Below are 24,488 nucleotides of genomic sequence, written 5' to 3' on the forward strand. Positions count from 1 at the left end.
TAGTATAGGATCAACGAGTAAAACTAAACATATGTACTGTAAATCTGAAACAAAACAGCGAATTGTATATATATTGTGTATGTTTAAATATATCTCATGTATACACATTTATAAGGATGTATAGAGGATTAATATTTGAAGGTTTTCAACCCCTCCGAAAACAACGGTCCTTAGATATTCGTATAGATGTAAATACTGATATTCTCTTCACCGACACAGCCAAGATATCTAAATATTAATGATCAGACATCACAAAGCAACGAAGGCGAGAACAAGGAGGGTCGGAACTCCCAAAATAACGAGGCAGAGTTTGTGACTAAGAAAATACTATTATTAAAATAAAATAAAACATAAGGCGCCAAAATGCAACCTTGGATAACAAAATTCGCGAGCCAAGTATACTACTTTGAACCGAAGCGATTAATTTGAAAACATTTCAAACTCGATGGCTAGGCGATGCAACTCGACAGTAGCATGCTTTTAAAGAGCGACGATATTTCACCTCAAAAACTAACCAAAACTTTAGTTTAAAATACCGCAACCGACAATTAAGCATAGCAGCCGAAAATGCAGCAACGATTCAACCAAATGCAGCGAACTTATCAAGAAAGAGGGCAATGGTTTCACTCGAAAACTCAATCAAAGCCTCACTCAATAGCCAACATGCGAAGTGCACTAGCTAGATCTCAAAATGTAGCGACTTAGGTGTAGCGTAATTTAACTCCCTCCACCAAATCGATAACCCACAAGCGTATACATTCAAATATAACAGCCAATAACCAATGCAGCGAGATCGCAATGAGCAGAACAGGACCAAACGGAACTGAAGCATTTTAGGTCGAAACTAAGTGTATAAACACTTTATTTTCATGAACCAAACAGAAAGTTAGATGTCCCATACCAAACTCCAACATGTGACATTGAAATTTTAAACCAAACTATCTTGATTGCCCTATTTCTCATAAAGTAGGACTGAAACGAGAGATGAAAAGGGAAGGAGATCTAAAGTGGACATTGGAGAACATAAATGAAATACATTCATGTAACCATGGCTTCTCCCCTATACAATTAAATCAGGCCACTAACCACACCCCAAACTACAGGCCAAGTCTTATTGATTCAAATTAAGCGAATGATCGTTACAAATTAAACTAGTAGCAAATACATCATATGAGGGACACTTAGACTTGAAACAATAAGTTCATAACTGATTTGTATCATCTAAATTAGCAAAAAGAGGAATTGTACTAAATTGGACCAACAACTATGCCAAACAAGCAATCCTTAAACAAAACAACATCGCATGCTTTTCGGCCTATAAGCTATGACATGCTAACCAATTACCAACAAACACTAATTGCTCCATAAATACAACAATTACACGAAGACTAAAGGTACGAAACACCAAAAGAACAGGACAGAGATTAGACTAGTGACAGAAATGAATTTCGATCACTTAAGTTAACTCGTCTTGAAATTGTCATAACATACAGCAGCCCAAAACAATGCTCAAATCAATCACTATTCTTTTAACATGGAGAGGACTCATATACACCTGTCGTAATCAACAATAGTCGCACACGCACCAACTTACATTAAGAAACTAAGCTAAGGCTGACCCGAGATCGAAAGGCGTAACTATCGATCGATATGTATTACAAACCAAACACCACATAACCAAGTAAACCTGAAAACTAATCTAAGGTGAGACACAAACATATCAATGCTGTTAACTCTTAAATTGAAATGAAGCTGACTGCGATGACAACATACACGAACACATCGAGACTTTAGGATTCAAAATCAAGCAAAAGGAAAAATACACTAACCTTTTGTGGGTGCAGTGAATAGGGTACAGTGGTCGTGAATCTATTCTCGAATACACGAACGATTTCGAAACTAAAATTATCTAAGCCAAATTCTTGGTCACGGCTGATAATAAAAATCGAGAATCCAAGGCCTTCGATCTACGCTCGACTTCCCAAGCAACAGTCGAATGGACAAGAATGAATAAATTAACACTCCAAATTTAGTGTTTCAAGATATAGTCGTTGAAAATGTGTTTCAAGTGGAGTTTTTTTTTTGGCGACTGATCGAACTGTTTTTGTAGGTCAAGAAAGTGAGTATTTATATGGTGATTTTAGGGTTTCATTTGGGCGGGATTCGAAGTTGAAAATCGTTTCAAAATCCAATCGTTAGGGTTTTCAAAATGAGTCAAAAATAGGACCCGTTTGAATCAATGTTGATTTTTGGTCAAAAATCGAAAAGAGATGAAAGTAGAGATTTACTCGAACTCGGCTAAAGGGGACTGAAACTAAATTAAAGTACAAGTTGCCTTGCCTATTTGTGTTGATTCAGCGGTGAGGAGTGATTCACCATCTTGTGATTTTGATATATGAGAGTCGACCTTTTCCAAAATGGGAATAAAGCCAAGCTTGGCTCTGTCATTGACAGAGCCGTTCACGGGGAGAGAGAGAGATGAGAGAGAGGGTGAGACGCAGAGAACATTGCACGAAAATGGGAATGGGATCTGCCATTGTTGAAAGAGTTTTATTTCTTGGTTTAGAAAGGAAAGAAGTGAGAGAGAAAGAAGAGAGAAGAGAGCGTATGGGAGAGGAGAATGTGCGACTAATGAAAGAAAATTAGGTTAGGTATAGGAAGTGACGACGTGGGCCGGGTCGGGTAGAAGAACTGGGCCGGATCGGGGAAAGGTTTTGGGCTGATTTAATTGTTGGGCTGAATTGTTTTTGGTCCGAAAATGTGGCCCTTTTCTTGCTTCAATTAATTTATTCTTGGCTTTTAACTTAATATCTAGTACAATATATACTATGTAAATACAAATGGTAATTAGTATGTGACGAACCATTTAAAATTTGTAATAAAGTAATGAAGGTAAATAGTAGTAGAAAAATAAAATAGTGGTGAAAACGAAATACTTAGCTCGTTAATAAATTTAGAAACTCCAAGAAATAAATTAGAATAAAGGAGGGACGAAATTGGGTGTCAACAGTGTGTGTGTTAATGGAGGAAGAAAATGGGTTGAATGTGTGTGTGCTAATGGAGAAGAAAATGGGTTGATGGATTTCTTGAAATGAAGAAGAAGAAGAAAGGTTTAGTGATGAAGAACAAGAGTTTAGTGATAAAGAAGACAAAATTAATGATTTAATGGTTAATTAGAGGTTAATTAGTGTAAACATAATTAATAAAAGAAAAATCAAATGAAAAAAAAAAATGGCGGATGTGGCGTGACGTGGCACCAATGTGGCGGAGAGTGTGCAAGACTCTCCACTGTGCAACTGGGCTTCAATTTTTTTTTTGCCATGTCGTCAAAAAATGGTACAAAAATACAGAAAAATTAAGATCGGGGGGTAATAGGTCGCCGCAAAGGTTGGGTGTCTCATAATTAATACGCTATACGTTGGGTGGGGGGGGGGGGGTTATGTATTTTCCCAAAAAGAAGTAAGTAAAAAAGAGAGGCTAAACCACCAAGCCAAATTGATGAATGCAATGAAGTAGACACTTTTTATTTTTTATATTGTTCGCTAATGTTATCTAACTCGTTTTCATAAATTGAATTTCGAACCTCGAAATTGACATTCAAAACATCATTACCATGGGATTAGCATCTCGAAATAGATTTTTTATCATTAGAATTTTACTAGAGAAGAATGAAAATTGTGCACCAATTTGGGAGAAAATTCAAATTGAATGGGATAATGGGCGCTTTTTGGAAAATCGACCCGCCCAAACCGCCTACGGCCGTTTGACTCGCTAGATCTCGAAAAACTACCCCTGGGTAAAAAAAAATCGCATAAATCGGACATTCGAGCGCAAAGTTATGACCATTTAAAGTTTCAACAATTTACAACTAGTTTTCTACCTATGCTCCTGTCCTTATTTTTTATTTACGTGAATGAAGAGGCATATGTATACTTGATGTAATGAGCCGATATTATTGTACGCTAAAAAAAATATTAAGTTCTATATAAAAGATTTATATTCCGACGTTTTGAAACATGACTAATCTTCTGTCAAAGTACGAAAAAAAAACTTAACGATAACAAATTTCCAAACTTACTTCGAGGCACTTTACAACCCCTAAAACGACGATCCAAACATATATGTATACTTGATGTAATGAGCCGACATTATTTTACGCTAAAAAAAATATGAAGTTCTATATAAAATATTTATATTCCGGTGTTTTGAAACATGACTAATCTTCAGTCAAAGTACGGAAAAAAGCTTAATTTTGAGTTTGATTTCCAAAGAACAAAGATGACAAGTTTCCAAGCAAACAAAACTTACTTCGGGGCACTTTACAACCCCTAAAACGACGATCCAAACGTTTAGGTATACTTGATGTAATGAGCTGACGTTATTGTATGTAAAAAAATATATTAAGTTTTATATAAAATATTGATATTTTGGGATTTTGAAACATGACTAATCTTTGCCCAAAGTATGAAAAAAACGTGATTTTGATAGGTTAAAAAAGAAAGAAAAAAAAAAGTTCCCTCTTTCACGCATAGAATGTGTGCGTGAAAGGACCAAACTGAAGAAGTTACAGTTTTGTCCTTTCACGCACAGATTTTGTGTGTGAAGCCTACTTTGGTTTTTTTTTTTTTTTTTTTTTTTTTTTTTTAAGGGTTAGTTTGGTTCCAAAAGTTATTTTTTGTGTTAAAAAAGTCGCGGATTCTAATCTATGCGCTAGTCAGTACAGTTGGTGTCATATTACATAATACTCTGGCTTGCAGCCACTAAATCTAGTAATCTACTACTGATTGTGCCTAAGTTATATGTCCTTTTAGAGTGTGATTAGGCTACCAGAGTACTGTATGAATGAGTACTTAAGTGCAATGTTTATCAATTATGCTTTTGATACGTCTATGATACAAGCACAAACTTATGTGAACTGTGTTAATATCATTCTTTTTGTTTCTTACTTTTTAGCTGCCATCTAAATTTGAAAATCCAGGATTTGAATTGATGTCCTCTCATTAATTCCTTCTAAATTTCATTGATTCCTCCTAAATTGCATTGATTAAAACAGTTGATTTTCCTTGTTCTTTTAATTTCATATTCAATTTCAATAATCACTTTAGTGAGGTGCGCCATAGTTTGCCACATGGCACAGAGCCTACACATCAACAAACGGATGAATTGTGGATTGCGATTGTTGGTGGCCCCACTAGGTTTGGTACAACTTATGGAATGTCAAATCGACCATTTCGTAAATTCCAATCGCCCCTGCAAGGCATATGTTCTTCCAATGATGTCGGGTCGATAGATAGAGCGAGTGTTTATGGCCATGGAGCAAAAGATCGCTGAGCTATCTAGCCAGCTACAGGCCTCGGAGGCGAAGGATAGGCGGAGAGACGAGCAGTTACAGGCCGCGGAGGATAGGGAGAGGCGGAGGGGCGAGTAGCTACAGGTCGCGGAAGATAGGGAGAGGCGGAGAGACAAGCAGTTTGCGGGTATGAAAGCTTAATTAGACTCATTACTTGCTTCGCGGGGGGGGGGGGGGGGGGGGGTGGGTTGGGCATTCCCCCTTGTCCAAATGACACTCATAGCTCCAGGGTCAACCTCCCCATTCTCAATCTAGGTCACGACATTGAAAGGTTGGTCAAGAATTTCATCTTGTAGATGAGCCCGCTAGTGGTGATGATGATGGGGAGCACATGTCGAACACACAACAACATGGTTGAATTTTAAGTATTTTACTAACTCATGAATTTTTGGTGGATTTGTAAATATGTAAAAGTGTTTGATGGATGTTTTTGAATGTTGAAGTAGTTTAATGTTATAGACAGACTTAGCGTAGACTATTTTAATATTTTATGGATGTTTGCAAAGGTTGAAGTAGTTTAATGTCTTTTGTGAATGTTTGAATTACGTTTTGATTCAACTTTGAAGTAGTTTCGAGTTGAATTTGATGTAGTGCGAGTTGTAGCATGTTATTATATGTGCTTGTTAGATTGTTGGTAGCCTTTGAGCTGGTTTTGAAAAAATATAGAATTTTTTATGATTTTTGGTAGGTGGGCAGCTGCGAAAGTAGCAAAATGCTGCTAATTTTTCTGCAGAAAACCGACCTCATGAAGTCGCTTATGTTCATATCATTTTCCAGATTTTAAAGAAAGACCACATGAGGTCGATAAATAAATTACATTTTGCAAAAACCGAGCTCATGAGGTCACTTCTTGATTATCATTATTTACAAATTTATAGTTACGGACCTCATATGGTCGGTTTACTTAAGAAAAAATATATATTAACTTAATTTTCCTACTACGTGTGATCGATAAAGTTAAATAACAAAAAATATTTTGGACAAAACCGACCACATGGTAGCACAAAAAATAAATAAACACAATTTCAACATACCGATCACATGAGGTCGATAACTTCTAAAAATAAACAAAAACTAATTTAATTTATTGACCTCACGTGGTCATTAATACTCTTGCGAAAAAAATAATAATTTAATATACCGACCTCATTAGGTCGGTATGTTAAATTTTTTTTTTGGACGAATCATCTACCTACCACGTGTGGTCAATTTTTTCTGACCTCATGAGGTCTATAAATATTTGTGACCTGCTCATACCTGACCTACTTTTGAGGTCGCTTTTTTTCCAAAACCGACCTCATGAGGTTGGAAAAATCAATTATTTTTGGTCGATTTTCAGCATTTGTTTTTAGTAGTGTAACAACCCGACCCCCCCTCCCCACCCCTTCCTTCCTTAGTTAGTGATTGATGTTGTTTATGAGATTTATGCATATAGTAGGTTTCTTTCAAGTTGAACCTTCTACTTGTATAAACTATTCAAATCCTTGTCGAAATTGATAGTTAGATTAATTTCTATTGAACTACAATTCCTTAATGACAAAGACGAAAAAGCTTTATACACATAAATCATACCAACTTCACAACTTGTCCACCGTGAGTTTTAGCACCCGATTATGGCCTTGTGCTACCTCCTAAATTCATAATAAAACACTTTACCAAGTTTGTCTCCCTACTTTGGCCGAAGCGGCACCACTTTAAGTATTTATATGGGCAAAGTTCTAAACCAAGTCCTTATCTTGGACTTACCAAGTCCTTACCCAGGACTTTACTTAGTTCTTAATTCGGACTCTGATTTCTTCATTAAGAGTACTTTTATATTCACCCTCATTTTCGTAAGTACCAAATTTCAGTACTTGTTAACAGTCATAGAATAACTTGTTCTTACCTTTTGAATCTTTAGTATTGTTGCAGAGCAATAGTAGAGGTAAGGTTCCCATTACATGTGACAATTCTATTCGCCTTAGACTCACAACACTCATAATGCTATAGTCATACCTCTTGAGAGCATTTTACACGTCAAAGGATCGGCATAGTCGTTTAGACATGACATAAAAATACTGGTGATAATTCCACCAAAATATTGTCTTATACATGATTCAAGCAATATGTCTAGATTTTCCATTTTTGCTAAATTCCTTAGACATAATTGCTTCACTATCACAATGCAAAGAGAATAATTGGCTTCTGTTGTGGCCACAACTTTATAATAACTTTTCTAGCCCTTTTGTCTCTCTTCCCGCATGTATAAATTCAAATTTCATAAAGAAATGAGTAACCCAAATCTGTTTCTTTGAAGCTCATGAAACTACTTCTCCATCCACCATAGTATCCGCTCAAACGTTAACCTATTATCATTTACACTAATTATCCTACTAGCATCACAATTGTTACACCCTATACTTGCGGAGAAGCTCTGATCAAATTTGAGCGTAAGTATGTTGAACGATGGCTAAGTAAAACAACTTTGGAGTATAAGGGACGAAGCATTATTAAGTATATTTTATGACGTAAATAATGCGTATGAGGAATTCCGGAAGGTCCTATAAGGAATTGAGTGGAAGGAGTTGAGTTCATAAACACTTTATCAAGTTTGTCTCCCAACTTTGGCGAAGCGGCACCATTTCAAGTGTTTATACAGATAAAGTTTTAAATCAAGTCCTTATCTAGGACTTTTCAAGTCCTTACCCTGAATTTTACTTAGTTCTTAATTCGAACTCTGATCTCTCCATTAAGAGTACTTTTGTACTCGATCACCCTCATTTTTGTAAGTACTAAATTCCAGTACTTGCTAACCGTCAGAGAATATAAGGTTGACAATTGACATTGCACATGGGATACCAATATATCACTCTTTTTTGTTTACTTGCAGAAGAAATTTAAATAAATGGATACAAAGTTGACTGTTCATGTTTGATTATAGGACGCACAAATTAGTGCTCATGGCTATAGCTAGAAAATTACACCGAACTACCTCCAAAAATAACAAATCGGTCAAATCAAACCCCAGAAGTGACACCATACATATACGTCATGTGAGTTGTGACCCTAATTTCTTGGGTTACTCCATTCCGGAAAGAATGTTATCCTTCTAACTATGAAAAGAATTTAGCTTAAACTTTTTATTTATTTATAATCATAAAGCTTTTATAACTATACGAATATCATGACACCTCTGCAATCACAAGTTTTAAAAACCTTATAGGCACACACTATACTCCCTCTATCCGTATTTACTTGTCCACTATATTAAAAATAAATGACTGCTTTTATTTATCAAGTTTGGAAAATCAAGAGATAATTTATTATTTTATACTCCCTCCGTTTCAATTTATGTGAAACCATTTGAATGGGCACGATATTGAAGAAAGAGGGAAGACTTTTGAAACTTGTGGTTCAAAATAAGTCTTGAATATTTGTGTGGTTGTAAATCATTTCATAAAGTGAATTTGTTTTCAAATTAGGAAAGAGATCATTCATTTTGACACGGACTAAATAGGAAATAGGTTCAAATAAATTGAAACAGAGGGAGTATTACCAATTTTACCCTTACTACTAAGTACTATAATTATTTCCAATTCATTTTCCAACATATAAAAATTAGACGTGACATCGTAAAATTACCATTTTATTATTGCTTCTAAAGAAGTGTGCCAAGTCAAATATAAACGTAGAAATTATATTATGATATTTTTAAAATCATCGGTTACAAAAGTCTTCATTTATTATAACCATCTTGTTTTAACGAAGACCAAAAGCCACTTAACATCGTAGAATTCAGGGGGTCTAGCTGTTCGCAACATATGACTTTCACCAATAGGTACATATGGTCATTAGCTGAAAAGCAATTACAACTTGACAAACACAAAATAATTAATAGTGCTTCTCTTCAAAGCCATTAGAATCGAGCTCACAGCTTAGGCAGTGGTTTCTGCAAATGCAATGAAGGAAAAATAAACATCAGTGCATGCACCACGTATAGGCAATTGCTATACTATAGCTTATATATAATTAATTGAACACACCTTGTATTTCCAGTAGCGAAATAGATTCGGAGGTGACATGGGAAAGCTCGAGCATATTGGCAGCAGCTGCTCCAATCACCCGACTGTTCTTATGATTCTTGCTTTCCATGTCTGGATGAACCTTCCTTTTCAACGCCCTAGTCATCAACTACATAAACACGAATTTAAGTAGCGCTAGCATGCTTATAATATTGCTCCCTATACCCCAATTTATATGACAACGTTCAAATTTCAAGAGTCAAACAAATTTTTCTTTGATGAACATGATTTTTTCAAAATTACGAAGTTTGACTTTCAAAATCTGAAACGTCACATATTTTAAATTGAGACAGATGGGTTTAAATCAATTGGAATTGTTGCCAAGTGATAGTATAAGTTAAAATTGAGTAACGGCAAGCAGTAAATTGCAGGCTCACTTGTTGTAGTTTGAGGATGGGACGAGAATCCTCCCGGACTCGCGGAATAAACTTCTTAGCAAAAGAAACTCCAAGTTTCATTTGGGGTTTCGACGTTTTCTTATTAGTCACGTTCAAATCCGGAAGGTGGACTTTCTTCTTATCAGAAAAATCAGCTGAGAACAAATCTGCCAATGTGATCCTTTCCTTCTTGCTGCCGTTGTTTGACTCATCATCATCATCAGTTAATCTTCTAGCAAGTGTGTTTCCATCAATGCCCATAATCACATTTGCTTTTGGTGCCTCATGACTTTGTTCATGTCCATTTGCATACATCAAGGGGTTTAGCTCTTCTTGATCTTCCTCATGATCATTAATTGTAATTTCACATTCTTCATCAATAAAATCGTCGTCTAGGTCACAACTTTGATCTTTTATTAGCTGGTCGAATCCTAATGTACCGATTGTGAGAATTCCTCCTTTCCAGCTATCCAACAAATGTGCCATAGAGGCATCTTGAAGGAGAACTTGTGTGTCCCCAATATTCGCATTGTTAATTTTCACCTCATCTTTCTTCACATTCCGATCAAATAATCCATCTGCCAAATATAAAATCTTGAACAAACATATTAGTTTCTTTTTTAAGAATTTACAAAGCCAGAAAATAAAAGAAGGGTAGCTTCACCTTTCTGATTAAGTTTACGCTGAACCCAACTGAAGATCTACGTCCCGCCTCAAACAACAAAAAAGAGTAAATAACGTTCCAGAAAGACCGTGGGAGAAATTAAGAAAAAGAACACCGGTTAGCTACAGATGATGACTGAATAAATTAAATAAAATCGTACCTTCATTGGTTGTCGTTGTTTTGGGATTTGTCAATGAAGTTGGCAATGGTAAATTGATTGAAGTTGAAATGTGTGACCCGGTGGTTAAGCAGTGGACTATAATATAATGGACAGATAAATCACTAAGTGCCGCCGTGGATAGAGGGAGAGGGGGCCAATTAGGTACGAGGTTCAACTACTTGACAAGTGTATAAACAGAGGGCCCTCTGTTTTTTAAGATTATATTGCATGGCATATATATTGCATGTTTCTGTATATAAATTACGTTCCATCTCTATGGCTTCTTCGATGCAGCCCATGTACTGATAGATGACGTTTGTGTAAAATGGATGGGATATCCCTCGACCTTAACTAGATAAGGGTTAAAAACATACCTCAAGTATTCAATTTTTTTAGTTTTCAACCTGAATTATTAGGTGTGAGAGTTTCTTACCTAAACTATCACTAACTAGTTAGCAAAACGCAACTCAATTATTAGTTGTTCACTTTTCTTACATGACAGTTGAGGTAGGAAACTCTCTCACAACTTGGGTGAATTGCACACCAACAGGAGCGTGAAGACCTTAAATTTTTAATTTTTTTAATTTTTTTTCTCTTTCTTCTTCCTTCTCTCTTCTTCCAACCTTTCCTCCACCTTAAACCACCACCTTGTAGAAAAAATCTCCATTAACAAGAAATAGCAAAGTCAAACTACTCCCACCGTTTTTAGGAAAAATAAAAAGAAAGTAGCAAATTTCACCAATCTTTTTCTTTACTCCCACCTAGGGTGTCAATGGTACGATTCAGGCAGTTATTTTATAAAATTTATACCATATCAATTTTTCAGTTATTTGATTTTATAGAACCAAAATTAGAATTTTCGAAACCGTCCCATCATCTCGGTTTCTCTTCCGTATCGGTACGGTTCGGTTAATTTTCGGATGTTTTTTTTCTAAAAAAAAACATCATGCTATAGTCACTAGTAAAAGTTAAAGACACGATTTCATGCATACTTCTATAGGACTTTAGCAAAAACTCTCTAGACATTTTCTTGTTTAAAGGGTGATGAATCAAGAAAAAATGAAAGATGATAAGAATAAAGATTGATCTCACTATTTTACGGTAGCGTAAAACAATGTTAAGCAAAGACAAAAAGTATAATTTAGATCGCACAAGGGGGCAAAACTCAATCAAGATGAAGCTCAAGAACGGAGTCTACTAAGATTAAGCATCCAATAAGATAAATTTAAAATCATATGAGTGGAAAAATATCTAATACTTTATAGCTTTCTATCTAAGATCGTTGGAATACCTTGTAGCTTACAAACTAGTTACTACTCGAGATGTTAGAACTAATTTAATTTCAATAAGAGTAGTATAATAGATTTTAGAGTTAAAACTTTAGGTGTTAATTATGTTGCCGACTTGTAGTCGTTTTTATCATCCCCAACCCAAGGCAAAAAATTAATATTTTATTATATTTAAATTTTGTAAATATAATATACACATATAAACTTATTCGGTATGGTTATATATTTATATAAAAACCGTCTGTTTTGTTAAAAAAAACTCAAAAATTGATTCGGTACGGTATGGTTCGATCGGTTAAGTCGGTTGAAAACCATTGACACCCTACTGAGTCCCGCCATTTTTAGGAAAAAGCTCATACTCTTCGCTTACTGTAGGACAACACTTGCGTCGATTTCCAAACTACAAGTCCCAAAAAATAGCAAATTCAAACATATTCAACTGTATTAGAACGATTCGTCATCTGTGCGAAAAAACAAAAGCAGAAAAAGAATAAAAATCAAACCTTTAAATCAGAATGGACCAGTAGTTTATTCAAGGAAGGAGATGGCTAACAAATTGGGTACAACAATGGAGATTTCTCACTAAAAATCAGAGTTTTTCAGTGACTGGCCGGAATTTAGTCGGCGGTGGACTCACAATGATGAGGAAGAGTCGAAGGGGCTAGGGTTGCTTGTGGTTTGGAGCGATGAAGGGGAAGGGGAGCACTGTCAGTGGTATCGTTGCTTGGGTTTTGCCGGAGCTCCGGCGTTGACTCATCGGAGAAGATGAAGTGCAGGGTGGCAGCGGGTGAAAGTCGGCGGTGACCTGTAACTTTTTTGCTTTTTTTATTTTGTTAAAATGTTAATGTAGTACTTTCTTTAGTAATTAATTACTAGTACTGAAATACATTCTTTAATAGTAATTGCTTTTGGTATATATGCCACATGTCAATTATTTAATTCGCCGTTTTGACACGTCATCGATGAGTGTAACACACTCGCTCTATCTATTTGACTGATTGTACAAAAAGTGTCTAAATGACACAGTCGAACTCTGCCTTATGTGTCTAAATGGAACAAAATTTAGTTGAGATGTCTAAGTGAAAAATCTCGACGGCCACAAGAAACTGTCAAAGAATTTGGCCTAAACATAATATACAGAAGAGCTTTCGAGATTGGTTTGTGTCATTTCTCCAAAGAAAACTTAATTATGCCAATAACTTTGAACTAATTCAAAGTACAGGGAATTGGCAATTAAAAGAAAACTGTATCACATGACTAATTGATTCAATTGTCATTTCATTTGGATGCAATTGTAGGGAATTTTCATCTCATAAACCCGACAAATATATGAGGATACACCTATAGCCAGTGGGCAGGGACTAATCTAAGAATGCCGTGAGAATATTATTTATCCCCAGCCCCATGTGCGCATTTGGTCATATCCCTTTTTCAGAAAAAAAAACGAAACACAAGATGTATCTTGTTTCAATGATGTAAATAATTCTTGAGTTAATAACATTTTTAGTTCCTTAGTTATTGATAAATTCTAATTTTAGTTCTTGTAATATCTGACTAAGCATGTTTAACTTTCAATTATTTGAAATGTCTACTTTTGGTCCCTTTGTTTGTGAAATAATTACAAATTTGCAAAAGTTATAACCCTTCCACCACTTAATTAACCATGGTTTATGACTTTATGTTAAACTTATATTGTTACTCCATATTTGAGTGTAATAAACTTCTAAAATTAGTCTAAATATAATATATTTCCTACATAAAAGGACTAAAATCACACACTTTACCTAATTGAAGGCCTAAAGTCTTGTGTCATATATCACGAGTATCAAAATAAGAATTTACCAATAATTTAAGGACAAAAAGTGCTACTACCCCATAATTCTTGCACTTTATGTCGATATTTAGAAAGATATTATGTATATGCACTAGAAAGCTATCAATTATTTTCGTCTTACGAACTAATTAATCGCCAAGCTGCTGCCTTTTTGCATTAATATTGCAGTTTGTAAAATAGAGAGCATGAATAGACCTCGATTTTGGAATATTTACGTCCGAACTTGATATCTTCTTCTTTTCCGTTCATCAAAGAACAGTAATACCACTACTAAAAAATCTCTATTTTTCCCACTGAAAAATGTGCAGAGGGAGTAGTGTTTTTACACGGAAAAATTAGGAAGTTTCCCAGCGTTTCAATGGAAATTTGTTTCCCACATTGCGTTTCCCCAGTGAATTGGTTCGGTAGGAATGACATGAGAAAATCATGTTTTATATCACAAATTTCTCACTGAATATCGGTAGAAAAAAACCTTTGTTTCTAGTAGTGTACGTAACGGATTTAACTTATGACGATGTAAAAAGAATTTAGGGACCTATATCCGATGGATATGATAGTGCAAGAAATCTAGAGGGGCATAAAGGGCAATGGATTTTGATAATCCGTCTAGCTAAGTAGAAAAATTGAAGTTAAATATACATTGCTAGTACAGGCCACCACAGTAGATGATACTGTTAGAAATTCTCTATTTAATGGACTCACATATTTAATATAATTGTACATAGATTGCTATCAATTAAAGAAGCCCGTTTTCTGATCTAAAAAAGTATTAATTTTATGGGTTAAATATATAAATCATATGTTATAAGGTATGAATTTTATATACGTAGAAACCTAATTAACTCTTCAGTTATAATTGATGGGTTCATAACTGAAGAGTTACACCTCTTCTGAAAGGTAATCTTTGAAGAGTTATGTCTCTTCTGAAGAGTTGTGTATATTCTATTTAAGTTGGTTGTGGTCCCTGTGCCACACACGTTATTATTCTTCTCTCTCCCCCATTATAGAAAGAATCAGAAAACATTAACGTGTGAAGGCTCAGAAGTTCATAACTTCCTTCAGTCGACTTTTACTAAGAATCAAGGTAAGTGTTCATTACTATCTAATGATTTACTTGCGATCCTGTGTTGTTAATTAAGTTTTCCAACAGATACTCCCGCAAATGCTGTAATTTTGACGGGTTGTGGCATGTCTGATTGCAGATATTGCCCACCTTCTTCTCATTTGCGAGTCCATGATGAGTAAGTTTTGCTTCGGATTCTATGAAAACATAATTTAAGGTCTTTGAAGATATTTGCAATGGGTCTGCTTGTTTCTCTAGCTAGACGTGGGTCTCTTCTTTTAGTCCCTCTCCTTCTTTCTTTATTCTTTTTCCTTTACCGACAAAGGTAGATGATATATTAGTGCAGCAAACAAACAATTGAGCAAATTCCATAATATTCTGCCCGTACAACCCAACTTAAGAAGTGCTCCCAAGATATTTCCTTCAACAAAAGAAGTGCTCCCAAGATATTTCCTTCAACAAAGTAATAGAAAGTTGAACACTCTTGTCAAAAATTGACACAATGTATATAAAAATTTCACTGTGTATATTAGATAAAGTTACTTCATGTACATATATATTAAATCTCGAATGCCCTTGATGAAATTCCTAATTTCGCCATTATATCTCCACCTCAATCATATTAACAACATTCTTGCACCCTTTTAAATCTTCGAATTCTTCCAACCATCCCTAATTGCACATTCAAGTGCTATTCTCATAGCAACCCTTTTAAAGCTTCATAGTCTTCCAACCATGTATGTGCAATTCTTATAGCAACCCTTTTAAAGCTTCATATTCTTCCAAATATGCATGTGTAACTCTTATAGCAACCCTTTTTAATCTTCATATACTTCCAACCATTCCTAATTGCACATTCAAGTGCAATTCCTATAGCAAGCGCTTTAACAGTTTATGATTTTTTTTTTCTCACAAACTAGATTGGGGAACCAAGGGCATAGCGAAGCAGTTTGTCAAGGCTATCCAGAACGGCAATACCAATACTTGCCCGTGTAGCATCCACATGTAAACGTGCATTAGCAGATAATAATATGCCTTCTGGATTTGATGGATTATTAGTGGAGCCATAAAGCAATTCCCATTTTGAGGATAAGTGGATGTTCAAAAATACCTTTATACGTACTCATAATAATGAAATAGTGACTTGGAGACAAAAGAAACCTGTGAATGTCACTAACCACCATTGCAACGTTCCATCGAACCTCCCAAAATTCATCCAAGATCTTCTTCAGAGTTAATGAATCAGTCTCCATCACTAGAGGTAACAGTTGATGATTAATGTGCAGTATTCCAATCCAACTTTGATAGCAAAAACTTCTGCAACGATATTAGCTTCATTCTGTATATATTCTTCTTGCTGACGCATAGATATTGAAAGGTCTTAGATCAATTGACCTGTTCTTTTAAGACCGCGCGAAATTTACAGAGGAGTTTATAAATGTCTCTGTCGATTGAACCATCAATTGGATCATTGTTACAGAGCAAGTTATAGTTCAATCATCGTGATTGCCACTTAATTGCACAAAGAAGCATAGGTGTAATCCTCGGTTTTCAATGCCCACATAATAAATTTTCTTACAAAAATGTGTAAAATGGACATGTTCACAATTAGTTTACTTGTAACAGACGCGGATTTAGAATTTCTAGAACATGAGTGCACCACTAAAAATTGAGAAAAAAAGAAAGTATTTAGTGGTAATCAATCCTTATTCCTTGGGGTAAATAGCTCAACATTCATGATTCAACCAAGTGCACCATTCAACCCTTTTGGAGCATGGGTGCCACCAAATAATATTAGATATGTTTTAAGAAATATGTACATAAAATATCTAGTTTTGCGGAGCGATCATGGGTTCACGTGCACCATAATTTGGGCCTAAATCCGCCCCTGACTTGAAAGCCAATATTCCAATAAACACTTAAAATTCACATGAATTGGTTGCTTGAAAAATAAAAAAGCAAAAGGTAAATAACATGTTGAATTACAGGTTAAATTACACTTTAAAAGCTTCCATTAATTGCACTACGAAAATGCCGCAATGTTTTAGTGTAGCATGCACAGTAACATATCCTTCTAATGCCCAACTCATCCGACTCCGTAGATCAATTCCGTGGCATTTGGAGCCTTGAAATTCTTTCAGAATCCCTTAACATACGTGTATGATATATCTTCCGCAGAAGTGGGGATAAGCCGGCTGATTCAGAATTTTAACTTTTTTGGTATTTCTAAATCACATCTCTTTTTGTTTTATGAGTTCTAAATAGGTTAATTTTTTACTATAAATACAATATTTAGGTCAAAGCTACTACTTATGCTGAATCAGTAACTTTTATGATGGGCAAAGGCGGAGCCAGAATTTTCTTGTTAAAAGCTTATATGATCACTCAACTTTGGGTAATTGGCCGCTATAGTTACTAAACTTATTTTGCCTTTCAAAAGTCACTCAACTTTTGGTAAGTGATCTCTATAGTCACTCAACTTTGTTTTGTCTTCCAAAAGTCACTCAACTTTGAGTAATTCGAGAAAAAAATTCTAAAATAAATAAAATCAGATATGCTTTCTTTTTTGAAACCTTGATTCAAACATTGAAATTCTTGGATAGTCACGAGAAATCCGGTAACTTTTTTTCCTTATTTTTTGACGCTTTTCTTTCCAGTGAAAGACCTTATTAGGCTTCTCTTGTGTATATAAAAAATTTTGGTTAATGAAAAACTCTTATTTTATTAGAAAATTTAGAGAAAGAGCTTCATTGCTTGTGGCCTCAGTCACTCAACTTTGGGTAAATGGCTTCCGTAGTCATTTTAGGCGGAAATATAATTTCCGCTACATATTTAATGATGTGGTAGTTATAATTTTTTTAACAAAATATCTTAAAAAATTAAAATCAATAATTAAATTTATTTATTTAGGATCTAACTCATCATAATTAGTGCATATAATACTAAAGTTTAGGATATTATTCATCATTAATACATAAAACTAATAAACTTAGACAATATATCTCAAGTTATATTGCAAGGCATAAATAATTAAAAAAATTATTCTAAGAATATAAAATCAAATTAAACAAGTGAGCCGATAAACCCAATTAGCCGGATTGTAAGTGTTAGAACCCGTAATTTTGTGCATTGGAGCAATCTGGATTAATTATGATAAGTTGAGGACAAAATTATTTCGGGATACAAAGTCGGGATTCTTGACCTTCGATTTTATTTTGAGTATAAGTTGTGCATGAATTTATTGGTATGGAACAATTAGGAAAATTTGGGACCAAAAGTGATAGAAATTAGAAGATGAAAATCATCCACAATTTCCATGGTTGGCCCACACAAATGGTGTTCAATTTTAATTGGGACAACACATTAATGTGGGCCAAAGGACGACCAAGTCTTGCTAACTTAAATAAAGATGACCACTTCATTTTTTCACTTCATCCACACTTGAAAAAAAAAAAAAAAAAAATGAAGACTCCCTCCATTAAGGAGCTCACAGCCACAACCCAAAAAAAAAAATCCACCTCCATTTCTTGTCCTTCAAATATTAATTCCTTGGGTAAAGAGGTTCCTTATAGCGTGGAACCATCGTTGGAGGAACAATCCACTCTCTTTTGGAAACCCTGGCTTGTGGAAGTTGAAGAGAGAAAGGTAAGATTTGATATGAAGGTTATATTATTGTTGTAGTATGTTAAATTGGAGGAAAATCATGAAATATGAAATGTTGGAAGTGAGTTGTGTATGTGGAGCTTAGTAGTGTAAATGGGTGTTGTTGTGTTATGATTGAAATTATGAATTAATGCCTAGTTAGTTGATTATGACCATTGTAAGGTGAAGAACGATTGAGAATTATCCATTTATGTATATGTGTAGTGTTGGTCGAAATGGGTCATATTATATGACAATGAACGAATGAATATCGCTAATGTTTTAATCGTCGTCGCTATGAATTTTATGTTGGAAATGAATGTTTATTGACTCAAATTGATGTTGTTAATGTTGCGGACTGTTTTAGGAGGTTATTGTATGTTTAAGGTAATTGGTATATTGATGAGATAGCATTGTTAGAATGTAAATTGTGGATACAAACCATGATTTAAAAATGAAGAAAACAATTAAAGGGGCTGCTCTCGGTTGGGACTGTTTTCGGCCAAAGTGGAAAAAAAAAAAAATTATTGGATCGTTGGGAATGTTATGTGAATTGTTTAGAATGTCTTTAAATATTGTTGGTAAAGAGTTGGGTTGGTAATCGAATGTATGATTTATATTGCGGCTTTGAATGTAAGCAAAAATATTTTGCAGGTTTTAAATAATGGAAAAGGAAGCTATTGTTGTTGTATTGTTTTCCAGTTGGATGTTGATGTTGCTAGGTTGGTTATTGTGGTTGTTGTTGTTGATTTTGAGCGCGTTAAATTCTCGGGATGGCCTAATTGCGGGGGAAGTCTTTCTACTAATTTTCTGTAAATTTAGAGTTAGTTTGGAATAAATCGCTTAAGTGCCTATGTCTAATATTGGATATTCGTTGGCATATTTGTAGACCTTGGAGAGCCGAGGCGTAGGTTGGGATTGACTTTAGATTGGCTATCTTGGGGTGCGTACGAGGTATGTAAAGCAACCTTCCTTCTTTTGGCATGCCTTAGTTTTACATAGGCTAGATTAGATAAAATTCAAATTAAATCCGAGCAGATATGAACCTTATATAATTCTTGGCACTCTTATGCATGACTTGATAAGAATATGAACCATTATGTCTTCGAAAAGAAAAGAATCGTTTTCCAAATGTTGTAATGATTATTCTGATTTCAAATATGACTATTGTACTTATCTTTTGGTATGTTTGCGAGATTTCGAAAGAGAACTTTTGACCATCGCTCCGATTACTATAAAATAGTTATTTTAACTACTTTATTGAGTTTGATAATACAATTTGACACATAAGGACGATTTCGAAGGTTGTAGCTTTGATGTACTAATCCCGATAACCGAAACTTGTTTACGCACTTTCCGATGTTAGTAAATATGTTTGGTCATCGGATTTTTGAAAGGTAGCAATTATTTATTTGCTCATATGCATGTGATTTTGACAAGAGATTATGATTTCAAGTTTGGCTTGATATCTTTAGAGGGACGTTCGGAGAAAATTTGAATTGACTATTTCCTTGGGTTGGAAATAATAGTACGCTTTAGTTATTCTATTGGGTTTAATAATGATTTGTATGATATATGATATTGCACTGGGTATTTGGCTTGTTATGTTATGTTATGTTAGAATAGTGTCTTTTTTATATATTATCTGTGATATTGCTTTGCATATTGCCGGGTATTTGGCTATGTTATGATGATATTGTTTGACTAATGTGGTGACAAGTTCTATGATGGTTCATTTTCTTGAGAAAAATATTATTAATAAGTAAACGTTTTGGTATTTTGGATATGTACTTTTAATTATGACTCGATTTGATATATTGTATATTTCTACTTTGCATACTCGGGGATATTCATATTCCGCATCGACTTTCGTCGGGGGGTTGCGTTTAAAATTCCACCGATTTAGGACACATATTTGGAGTGCTCCTCTCATTCCGGAGCTTATATTTTTGGTATATATTCGTCTGTTGTATTGTATATATTCGGTCATGGGTACGGCGGGGCCACCGTCGTCATATGACCCGTACTACGTACATTTAGTGTCCGGGACATAGTTGTGGGTTGTGCCTACTTTTTGTACGGTTGCGTTTGGATATGTTGTGTTTAGGGCGATCCCGTAATATATGTTGTGTTGGTGGCCGGTGTGGCCTTGTTGGTGTTTTTATAGTCGGTAAAAAAGGAAACTCGCCGAAATTTTTCCGGAAATTATCTAACTTTACCGCCTTGTCGCTTTTGTGATATTGATTAATTCGAGGTAGCGTCTAGGTGTGTATAAGACCACGGCCTACGGGGTTGGGTCGTGACGATAAGCAACAACAACTGAAGTCAACAAAAAGTTACTGAAACAACACTAATAACAACCGTAGAAGATTCTGGAGAATTTGAGAATTTTGTGTAGACTCGAGTTATTATTGCTAACAATCCGACTAATTGAGTTTATTTGCTCACTTGTTTAATTTGATAGAATTTTATATTCTTAGAATAGTTTTTTTTTATTATTTATATCTTGCAATATTACTTGAGATATATTGTCTAAGTTCATTATTTTTATGTTTTAATGATGAATAGTATCCTAAACTTTAGTATTATATGCACTAATTATGATGAATTGCATCTTAAATAAATAAATTTAACATTGATTTTAATATCTTAAGATACAATCAGACCTCTTTATAACAAAGACCGCATATAACAAAGACTCTCTATAGCACCAACTTTTTCTAACCGATTTTTTATGTTATATTTTTCTCTATAACAAGATTTCACCTATAACAAGAATAACCAACTTTATAACAAAGTGTGCGCTCTTTGTAAAATTACCCCCATATAACAACTATCTTCTTTTTTTGGTAATATAATAATTAACCATCTTTAAAAAAAAAATAGAATATCTATGATTACCAATAATAAGTGTAGAGATTTTGACAAAATATTTGATCATTTAATACACTATTACAACTTTAAAATATTATATGAATATATATATTTTCATTATTAAATTTTCCTTCGTTATACAAAGTGTGATTAAGCTTAGGATTTTGGCAATTAAAAATGAAAATTAGATTTTATGCATCTTTTTTGCTTATGAAGCGAAATATTATTTAAATGTCAATGCTGCTATAGGTGTATAACAACCATTCTCTATAACAGCTGAAAATTTTTAGACCCAACGATGCTGTTATAGAGAGGTTTGACTTTATTTTAAAAAAAAATTATGACTGTTACATCATTAAATATATACCGGAAATTATATTTCCGACTAAAGTGACTATGGAGGCCGATTACCCAAAGTTGAGTGACTATGGAAGCCGATTACCCAAAGTTGAGTGACTTTTGGAAGACAAAATAAAGTTGAGTGATTATAGAAGCCACTTACTCAAAGTTGAGTGACTATGATGGCCAATTACCCAAAGTTGAGTGATCATAGAAGCTTTTAACTCCAGGATTTTCATTAACGAGATTCGAAACATACAAAGAAGCCAAAGGAGATTATATATTTACAATATATGCATAAAAAATAATTTTAACCTTATATATACAGTGTAATTTTTTGATGAAAAAATATCTGATGAATCCCTTGCGGTACCCTAACTCCTTCCATGACGGTGGCTCCGCCCCTGGATAAGCCATATTTTGAAGAATTTCGAAGCTAATCTCCGTGGAAGATGGAGATGTCGTAGACATGCTTTATTTCTCTTGAAGGCCTTAGCTAGAAGTAAAATTTTAGCTGACTATTAGTTGTGTCATCATGACCAATCATATACTCCTACGTTCTAATTTATCTGGCACCTTTGGAATTTCAAGATTCAAAAAAGTTTTTGTCTAACCACAATTTTTTCATATATCTTTTAAATATTATGAATTGTCAATTATTGTGACTTACAATACTTTTTATATAATTTTCAAATATATAAATTTTATTTCAAAAAACATAAAGATTCTTTATCCGACACGGTCAAAATTAACATATTTGACTCTTAAAAAATCTGAACTGTGCCACAAAATTAATTGGGGCAAAGGGAGTACTACAATATCGTTCGCACCATTTGGATTGGATGCAGAGGCAGAAGTGTACATAGTGAGGAATATTATAGTAGGCACATCATTGCTCATTTTGTAGCTACGAATACTTTGTATAGATATTAAGCTTTTAAGACATACTCCTAAATATAATTACTACATATTTACGTCAAGCAGAAGGCGATGAGTAACAAAACTAATGGAGAAACTTTGCATCAGACCATGATTGGACGACTCCATGTTAGAGAAAGTATATTGATGAATTAGCTTGGTTTCAATCATTCCATTTTTCTGTTGTCAGAAGTTTTTCACTCACTAAACTTCAACTGGGACGGATCGTGCATGATTTTGGAGCACATTATAAATTTCATACTAGAAAGGCATTCGCTCAAGGCTTCGATAGACTGCTTCGTGCTAAAATATTAATCAACAACTTCAAAGGAAATTCATAAATTAATGCCGATAACATAGTACATTAAAGGTGTGGACTACAACTCAAACATGGAGAATCAGACATAGTACATTAAAGGTGTGGACTACAACTCAAACATGGAGAATCAAGATCCATGCCCTCATCACTTTTATTTATCAATTGGAAAAATTCCTCAAACATCATATATATATTGAATATTATTATTACCTCCCTCATACATATAGAGTCAGTCATATATGAACTGAACTTCATACCCTTGCATGTCACCAAGAAAGCAGGAAAAAGCCTGATCTCACCATCTCTAATTCGCAAATCATAGGGCTTTTAATCCGTTGAGAACAAGATATGAAAACCAGGATCATGATGAGTGAGAGTTGAATCGTCTAGTATGGAATTGTTCACTCCTTGTACATTATTGTTTATGAATAGTGTAGATTCTTCCATCTCCATTGTATTCATGTCACTTTGATCTTCCTTCTTCTTCTTCGACCCCATTTCTCCTTCAACAGTATTGCCTTCTTCTTTCTTGCCAACAGTTTGAGACTTTCCTCCAAAAACATTAGTGTGAGATTTCTTGGTGGAATTTGGGTTCAATACCATTATCGCCCCTTTGTTTTCACCAATCAGCGTTACCAACCTCCTTGGTAGTAATTTTTTCACTTCAGTAACTTTCTTATTATCGATAGCAGCTTTCTCATTCATCTTAGAATTTCCAGCGGCTTCTTGCCCCAGCATTAGTTTCTTCTCTTCTTGTGGGGCTGCTCGTGCTTGAGTGGATGGACGAAACAGAGGCTTTGTTTTGGGGTACTTTGGTGGAGATTCGCCCAAAGGCTTGATCATTCTTGAAGATAAGGGTGTAGTTTCAGTAGTAGGAGCAGTTACAGTAGCTGGAGGTGCAGTTTTAGGTGGTGATGCTGCTGGTTTTGGGGATGGAGAATATGGGGTTGGCTTCTTGGTTTCAGGGCTTCTTAAGTTAAAAGAAGAGGAAGTGATTGTAAGAAATGTTGAAGTTCCTGTAGGAGATGCAGGTGATGAAGAAGAAGCCATTTTGCTGATTGGAGAAGCAGGGGCAGATGTAGCAGGTGTTGATTTGGCTGGAGAGGAAGGGACAGTGGATGGTGTTGGGGATCTCGGTGTAGTAGTAGTAATGCCAGGGAACAATGCTCTAGTGGGTGGAGAAGGAGATGTAACAGTAGGTGCAGGTGGTCGGACGGTTGGCCGAGGCCGAGGGCCTGGGGGCCTAAATGGCTGTGGAGCAGGTGCTCGAAATGTTGTTGGTCGAGGGGCTGCTGTTGGAGCTGGAGCCGGAGCTGGGGCTGGGACTGGGGCTGGTTGCATTTGGCGACCGAAAGGAGCCAACCGGAACCATGAAAATGGTCTTTGTTGGTTTGACATTGTACTATTACTTCTTTAGGAACTCACTACACGAATTAACTTAAATTGGATTTTAGGTAACTTCAATGAGTTGGCTATTCGTTTCTGCGCACTTTAATTTATACAAGTCTATTGATTAAGGATTCTTGAGGAATTCACCGTGAGAAACAGTAGAAAAAAAAAAAAGCTACGTACCAAAATTAACCAACTAAAAGGTGAAA

At 34.9% G+C, this 24,488-nt stretch overlaps 2 protein-coding genes across 2 annotated transcripts; both read right to left on the bottom strand.

The window, feature by feature from the left end:
* Nucleotides 1-9,049: 9,049 nt before the first annotated feature.
* Nucleotides 9,050-10,916, bottom strand: LOC132063734 (protein TILLER ANGLE CONTROL 1-like). The gene is made up of 5 exons (XM_059456432.1): nucleotides 10,613-10,916; nucleotides 10,453-10,489; nucleotides 9,789-10,366; nucleotides 9,373-9,520; nucleotides 9,050-9,278 (listed from the first exon to the last, which is right to left on the bottom strand). The coding sequence occupies exons 1-5, from the start codon at nucleotides 10,616-10,618 to the stop codon at nucleotides 9,265-9,267; spliced, it is 783 nt and encodes a 260-aa protein (XP_059312415.1). The 5' UTR covers nucleotides 10,619-10,916; the 3' UTR covers nucleotides 9,050-9,264.
* A 12,301-nt stretch (nucleotides 10,917-23,217) lies between these two features.
* LOC132062009 (extensin-like) lies at nucleotides 23,218-24,288 on the bottom strand. The gene has a single exon (XM_059454669.1). The coding sequence runs from the start codon at nucleotides 24,286-24,288 to the stop codon at nucleotides 23,218-23,220; it is 1,071 nt and encodes a 356-aa protein (XP_059310652.1).
* Between the last annotated feature and the right edge of the window lie 200 nt (nucleotides 24,289-24,488).

Source organism: Lycium ferocissimum, chromosome 7 (genome assembly GCF_029784015.1).
Source record: "Lycium ferocissimum isolate CSIRO_LF1 chromosome 7, AGI_CSIRO_Lferr_CH_V1, whole genome shotgun sequence".
NCBI lineage: Eukaryota > Viridiplantae > Streptophyta > Magnoliopsida > Solanales > Solanaceae > Lycium > Lycium ferocissimum.